Source organism: Sceloporus occidentalis, unplaced genomic scaffold (genome assembly GCF_023333645.1).
Source record: "Sceloporus occidentalis isolate IW3139 unplaced genomic scaffold, rSceOcc1.0.p SCAF_5, whole genome shotgun sequence".
In the NCBI taxonomy this organism is placed as follows: Eukaryota; Metazoa; Chordata; class Lepidosauria; order Squamata; family Phrynosomatidae; genus Sceloporus; species Sceloporus occidentalis.
The window spans coordinates 45,609,774-45,617,698 of NW_028316985.1; the positions used below are offsets into that span (position 1 = coordinate 45,609,774).

At 37.8% G+C, this 7,925-nt stretch overlaps 1 protein-coding gene across 1 annotated transcript; it reads left to right on the forward strand.

Moving 5' to 3' along the window:
* Nucleotides 1-556: 556 nt before the first annotated feature.
* On the forward strand, nucleotides 557-6,243 carry LOC149312113 (keratocan-like). The gene is made up of 3 exons (XM_089526791.1): nucleotides 557-629; nucleotides 1,768-2,657; nucleotides 6,050-6,243. The coding sequence occupies exons 2-3, from the start codon at nucleotides 1,775-1,777 to the stop codon at nucleotides 6,214-6,216; spliced, it is 1,050 nt and encodes a 349-aa protein (XP_089382917.1). The 5' UTR covers nucleotides 557-629; nucleotides 1,768-1,774; the 3' UTR covers nucleotides 6,217-6,243.
* The last annotated feature ends 1,682 nt before the right edge of the window (nucleotides 6,244-7,925 follow it).

Genomic DNA, 7,925 nt, shown 5'->3' on the forward strand with positions numbered 1-7,925 from the left:
TGCATCTGTTTTTGATCAGAATCAAATAATAAGTTTCCACAGGAACATATGGTATTAGTTTTAATTCTTTCTTCCTAATTTAGATAGCTTCAAAATTATTTAACGTATTTGTTATCAAATACTAATAGTCACCTGATTTCTGCCTCAATCTCTCTATGCTTTAAAATCAGAGTTTAGCCTCTCTGGGAATGACCTTGAGGGTGGTAGCAGCTTGATATGAAATCCAGGATTTCCTGTATTATAGTTTGTAGGGGTGCTGAGGTACATAGTGATTTTAGGGGTTAATAGTCGTAGTCATTGATGCGTATATATTAGGCTGTATTCATAAAAGACTGTGTGTTGCCTGAGTCAACCTCTTACAGTCTAACACCAGTGGCCAATAGGAAGAACAGAAGAGAATCCAAGAAAACTGAGGTAAGCTAGATTCTGAAGCACTGTCAAATTAGAAATAAAAGAATGTTAGGTGTCTTGGGTAATGTGCTTGGGGATTACTGCTGTATATTTTAGGATTTCATGGTATACCTTTTAAAGGGTTCATTTTTTAAAAAAAAATGTTGAAAGGAATAAAAGACTGCTGTGCCTAAATGATTTTTTCCAGCCTCCAGAAATCACCACCTATCATATGCAAGGTAAAATATTTTCATTACTGATTTTATTGCTGTTGAGAATTGGATATAGATATTTATGTAAGCAAAAGATGTCAGAGACAATGTGTTGAATCAAATATGACTCCCTGGGTAATCATTTAACCTCCCTCCGTTCTTTCTCTCTGTCTCATATCCTCTTATTATTTCAGCCACTGTCCAGCAGTTTCAAAGGATATTAAGCCTTTGAGATACAGGACTTGATTTCTTTTGGAATAGGAGCATATCTTAGCTATTGTTTTTAAAGAGAGGGCATTAGTTTTCCCCTTGCATTATTGATTCTTATTGTTCTCAGCTTTAATGCTATTGTTGCCACCTAAGCCACACAACTATCCCCCCACCCCCAGATCTGTGTGGCACTTCAGAGTATGCCTGCAGCTGACTTATTCTCATCTTCTTTTTTATATATCATTTATATAATGATTTTATAAAACAAAACAAACATTGTGATTTGAGGTGCATTGTTAATCTAGTGTATTATAGGCACTTGGCTTTGCATTTTTGGGTTTGGGCATATAGCAATGGAAAAGTCAGACTTAATGGGAACAATTTTAAAAAGGATTTGGACAAAGAAACTGAGCACATGTCAAGCAATAAAAACAGAATTAGTTGTTTAATGTAAGAAAGGCAATAATATGGGACACAGGGGAGTGACTGAAGGAGGGAAATAGTTTTTTTCTCTCAAACAAATCTCTCCAGACATCTAGGGACCAGTGAACAGCTGTTAAAATATTCTTTGATCTTCCTCTTGTGTGTGTTGAGATCTGGGCCTAGAAAATCTGATCCAGATGCCCCTCTAACTAGGACTACAAAAGAACACGTGAGATGTTCAAAGGAAAACCAAACTCTCGCTGTTTCACTATCTTTAAAGGCAATCATGTCAGCCTTCCTTTTTTTCAGGTGAAGCAGGAGTTTTTGCAGATGAAATAGTGCAAAATTGACAAGCTAAAATACCATTGAAATGTCAGTGATACTATATATAGAAACATTTTTTTCTATGCAAAAATAACAACTCTCGAATTTTGTTCATGAATATAAGGAGTATACATTGTAGCTTTTAGGGGGGGAAAGACACTGTGAAGATAACACACTTTCTTTAACTACTTTCCCCCCTCTTTCTAAGGTAAACAATGCATGCAAAACTCTACTTCAGCCTTTTGGTAGTCTTCCTGACTGGTGCTGTGTGGACGCGGAGTATCAGAACGATTGATTATGGGGATCCATACGACTGGTCTTATTACAGCTTTGAGTGTCCACAAGAATGTTTTTGTCCTCCTAGTTTCCCAAATGCTTTATACTGTGACAACAAGGAACTTAAAGAAATACCTGCCATCCCAGCAAGAATCAGGTATCTCTATCTCCAAAACAATCTCATTGAAGCTGTTACAGAGAAATCTTTTGTGAATGCCACTCAGCTAAAATGGATAAACCTGAACAAGAACAAAATCACTAGTACTGGAATTGAGAAAGGTGTATTCAGCAACCTTAAAGGTCTGTTGTATTTGTTCCTTGAAGATAATGAGTTATCAGAGGTACCAGCTCCACTACCCACAGGCTTGGAGCAGCTGCGTTTGGCAAGAAACAAGATCACTACAGTCCCTGAAGGAGTCTTCAGTAATTTGGAAAACCTCACCATGCTAGATCTGCACCAAAATAAGTTGCTGGACAGTACTCTCTCAAGTACCACCTTCCAAGGGCTAAACAACCTCATGCAACTTAACATTGCTCAAAATTCACTTACTCAGATGCCTCCAATCCTCCCTGCAAATGTAATGCAGTTGTTTTTGGACAATAACTCCATTGAAGCAATACCAGAAAATTACTTTGATACTATGCTCAAACTGATTTTCCTTCGCCTGAATAACAATAAATTAACTGATGAAGGTCTGCCAATCAAAGTCTTCAATATTTCATCTCTTCTTGACCTTCAGCTGTCTTACAACGCACTCACCAGAATCCCAGCTATCAGTGTTCACCTTGAGCACCTACATCTTGATAACAACAAGATCAACAGTAAGTGTTCCCCAGCAATCTAAGGTAGAAGTGTTAACTGTGAAAAATCTTTGTCTATATTTTTAACAGTCTTCTGGGTTTTTTTATGGATTTCTCAGTTGCATGTATAGGATCGTGGTGCACACAGCACAAAACAGGAAGGAATATATATATATAGTATGTAATATTGGGCTACAACTCTAGAGATGAGGGTTTGATTTCCCACTTGAGCATAAAACCCATTGGGTGACCTTGGACAAGTTTCACTCTCTCACCCTCAGAAGATGGCAATGGCAACCCTCCCCCTAAAGAAACTTGCCAAGAATACTCTATGATAACTTTAGGGTCACTCCATACCTGGAGGCACAAAGCAACACATATCCACACACATACATATATTCTTTCCCCCTCCCCTTGAAAAAATGCCAGTGTGCTGTCAGTAGATGAACTGACAAATCAGCTCCATGCTTAATTAACCAGAAAAACCTAATGCAGTTAAAGAGATATGGGTACGTTTCCCTCGACATGTAAATTCTATGGAATTGTCAACTATTTCTAGTTAGCCTATCAGTGTAAAATGACTATTGATCAGATAGTGAATGAAGGTTGATTACAGTGACTACCTGGAGAACATTATCCAGTGCTTCTTCTGGTGAGTATTGTCTAGGTTTCACAGAACTATGAAATGTGTTGTCTCTGTCAATGGTAAGGGCAGTACTTCTATTGCAAGGTGATATGTCAGCAGATAGGATTGAGAACTCCTGAAAAACAAAGTTCTGGTCTGCATGAGAGTTCAAGGCAAATGTTAGAGACTAAAGGGGAGGAGCTTAATGAAATGATTTGTTCCACTAAGTCAGGAGGAAAGGACTTATGAGTCTCTAGTCTTAGACTTCACTTTCCATAACCCCTTTCCACTGGTTTTTCTGGCTACTGCCCATGAGAATTGCACTCCAACAACATTTGATCAATTATGCTTTGTCTGCACTTGCCTAAGATATACAGATATCCTATCTGCTTATGAACAGGCAATGCATTCCTGCATGATACCAGGGCAATGGTTTTGATAGCAATAGGAAATACATTTCTATAACGCTTACGGATGTGGTTTACAAAGCGTAAACTAACTGCACCCAGCAAGCTGGGTACTCATTTTAGTGACCTCCAGAAGGATGTCAGGCTGAATCAACCTGGAGCCCCTGGCTGGTACTGAACTCACAATCTTGTGGTTTGTGAGTGAGTGGCTGCAGTACAGCCATTTAACCACCGGGCCACCAGGAATTGACTCTACTTCTGTCACAACCACAAATCAGTCACTAAAATGTACACCTGAACTGGGTGAGCCCAGCTTACTTATACTTGAAGGTATACTTATACTTGAAGCCATGTAATTTGTACATATGCACACACCCCTCATAACATTGCAGAACTGTCATTTACAAAGCCGTCTAGAAAACAATTTACTCATGTTAGAGCTGGGAAACACTAAGAGCCTCTAGTTCAAAGAATAATTATGGCAGAAAGCTCAAATCCAGTCGAATTAGAACATTCATAAAGGAACTGTGCCTAACCACAAGCTACAGAACAAATGAAGTGAATCCATGGCAGAGAACTCAAAACATATGCAAGGCAGATCACTCAGAAAGGGAGCCAACGTAACCACCCCCTTTCATATACACAAAGGAAGTTAGAAACACTGTCTTATACATTATGGATATAAACTCCCAACACATGCATGCTATTGTCCAGACATATTGTCCTGTGCAAAGCTGATCCAGACATTCCTTTAGAAACATTTGTATTCTGTTCTGCAATATAGCAAGAAAGCAAAAACATCAACCAACAACAACTATGAAGAGATACAAATAATGACTGCTTGGTTACTATCTTATTATACAGAACAGTGGAAAAGTCTGCCAGTTCTGCATATCTGTTACAGTGCTAAGAGGCCTGCACAGAAGGGGACAATCCATCAGGTGCAACTTCTGCCTCCTCAGCACTGCAACGTCCCATGTCTCAGAAACAGCTGCTAAAATGTTACCAAGATTATTTATTATAGATACTGGGCAAAAAGGAAGCAGCAATTCTCAAGTTGTTTGAATTCAGCAGCTAAATCTTTCATATTAGATTCTTTATACACATCACTATCACCACCACGATCTCTTGTAACTTGGAGAAGCTTACTATACATCCTTATCACAATTCATTCATAATGGCCATCTAAACTAAACCTAGATGTGTGCATTGAACCAGGTTGAACCAGCCATCTAAAAAAAATGAGCAGGTATTTAAACTTGGGTGGTTTCACTGCTGGACTACAACTCTCAAAATCAGGGTTTGAGTCCATGCTTGGCCATGGAAACCCACTCTCATCCCCAGAAAACACAACAACAATCCTACAGCCATAACTCACCCCCACAAAATGTACCTGTTCCATACTTTCCCACACTTTACATTAGAAATGGCAGCATTCTACAGCACCATTCAGCAGCAGTAAGGTAAGCAGAAAAACTGTGGCTTAATCTAGTTTTTAAGGCACTTTTCCCTTTTGTCTAGATTTTGTTCACCAAGTCTATGTTCCAAATTGCCTTAATCCATTTAGGATGAGCTTGAAGTGCAAATGTATTGCTTTTACACTTTCATTTTTAGATTTTGCTGGACTATGCAAATAGTGTGTTGTTAGTATGCACATGGTTTCTTTGGCAGCAAAGTTTGCTACAGTTAAGATGCTGAATTATTTAAATATGACCTTTAGGAGGTCATATTTTAATGCTTTAATACTTAAAGTTGGACAGGACTACTAATGCCAAGGGGTTTTTAAACTGCTTTTAGAGTCTGCTAAAAAAAGTTAGATCCCTGTGCCTTGTCAGCACTCATTGCTTTCATATTAGCTGGGTGGTAAATCCAGGTTTGACCCTGAAAGGAGTTGCCCAGGGTACTTGAAAGTTCTTAAAACTGCTTTAAAGCTCTGACTAAACCCTGGAATGGATTTGTGCTCCAGTAAAGTGGGGACCATTATCCACCACTACTTCAAGGATTTGGTTAGTAAGAATAAACTAGAATGATTAAAGAGAACCCTGATTCCATTTTTAATTGTCTGGGCTGAATGATACAATCACATTTCTTGATGCAGAGATATCCAAGAACTTAAACAAGGAAATTTCACATTCTTATAGTTTTCAGGAGTGATGAAGGCATCATCAAATTTAAGGCTACAATTCATCCTGCCATTAGCTGACAGCTAACCAGCTACTCCTCTTAACATATTTCCTTGTCTTTCCTAGCTTACATGGCAGATCTTATTGGCTCCCTAGTAAAGCTTAGATGTACAAGTGCATAATGTGTTAATTACTGAGGGAGGGGAGAGATTTTTCTCCAAATAACTTTTCTTACACACTTGTCTGTTTTATGTTTAGGTGTTAATGGAACTCAGATGTGTCCGATACCTATACCAGGAGATTATGTCTATGAGAGAAATCTGCCACGCCTTCGATATCTCCGTCTGGATGGCAATGAAATCAAACCTCCAATCCCATTTGATCTCATGTTATGCTTCCGGCTCCTTCAGGCGGTTGTTATCTAAGGACAACTCAGTGTTGCAGTTATTGTTTCTCTGACAGTGAACATGTTTGGCTGATATTTCACTTGCTATACTTTTCACATCTCCCAGTTATACTTTTGGTTTTCTTTGTATTTTTTTGTTTGTTTTTGTCTTTATGGTTATTCTCCAATTACAGTTGGCCCTCCTTATAGATTGGCTTGCCTTTCATGGCTTTGAACTTACGTGGAAGGCAAACCCCAGCAGAAATAATGGGGTGCGTATTTGTGCCATGAGTCCCGTGCACCACTGCAAGCACGTGCCCCATTATTTTCTATAGGGCTTGAGTATATGTTCTTTTCCTGATGTGCAAGGTGTGTGTGTCTGGAACGGATCCCCTGCATATGGGGAGGGCGGACTGTAACTTTCCTCATGCTTGCTTTATTTTAAAGACAGCTTTGAAGAGGGTGTTTTTCTCATTGCGGGTTCCATTTAAAATCAAATAAATAAATGTTTTGCCATTTGTCTTAATATCCTAATGGCACCAGATCTTGTCTGATCTTGGAAACTAAGCAGGATCAGCCTTGGTTAGTACTTGGATGGGAGATCACCAATGAATACCAGGTGTTGTAAGCTATATTGCAGGGGAAGGAACTGGCAAAACCATCCCTGAGTATTCCTTACTTAAGAAAACCCTGTGGAATTCATATAGGAACAGTGCATTCAAAACAGGTATTAAGCAATAGTAAAATATCCATTTGGGATTTTTACTATAATTATGAAATATGAACATTCCAATACATTTTAGGCAGATAGGTTTCAGCAGGAAAATAAGCTGTTAGCAACCACTCCCAATTGTACTTCATTAACTGTTAAGGCATTTACAACAGAAATATTTTGAAAGATGAAGGTCAAATATTTGGAGTGGAGGGATACAATAAATATGTAACATCTCACAAGCTCAGTTAATTTTTACAATCAAGACATTCTATCTCTCGTTACTTGCAGCATGTCCTTTTAATTAAAAAAGTTCCTATATTATTTAGTTTATTTATCTTATGCTATGCTCATTACATTCTCAATCTATTTGCTCTCATGGCTTATGATAGTAGCAGGCCTATACAATCCAAAATTAATTTTCTATGTTTTCAAAATGTACATTAGACCAGTATTAATAAGCCTTAACAGTATTAATAAGCCATAACAGAAAGCAAGTATCTACAATGAAACTTCTATTTCAATAAACCTTGTGAAAATTCTTGTGAGTTTTTTTTCTTTTGTATGGTTTCTTTAAAACTTCTTTTGCCTGATAAAGAAACCAGCAGAGCTTTGAAATCTTCCATGATGTATTTTGTGCATGTTGGCTGGCCAATAAAAGTGTCACTATTTTCAAAGTGAAATTTATTATAGTTTCTGGCAACTAACATGACTCTTATGGCAAAATATATTGCTACACTTACTCTATTGTATTCATTATTATATTTATGAAGAAGTAGACTTGCATGTGAAATTGTACAGAACTAGATTAACCCTAGCCATAGTAATTTATTTATTGAAAACAGAACAATTTTGTATGATGATTGTCACTGATGATGCTTTATTAAACAAATGTGAATCCTCACTTTTGTTTCATTATATACTTTGCTTCCTAAAGATTTCCTGCAAAGATTAAGTGTGTTGAAGGCCCAGAGTGTTAAGCCAAGAATTATCCTGGTCAAGATATGGGAGCTATCACAGAAGCAATAAATAATCTC

Bases quoted from the DNA above. Each gene is read 5' to 3' on its own strand.
- LOC149312113 (XM_089526791.1), top strand. From the start codon at position 1,775: ATGCATGCAAAACTCTACTTCAGCCTTTTGGTAGTCTTCCTGACTGGT. The intron at 2,658-6,049 runs GTAAGTGTTCCC...TTTTATGTTTAG, and splicing joins TGATAACAACAAGATCAACA to GTGTTAATGGAACTCAGATG.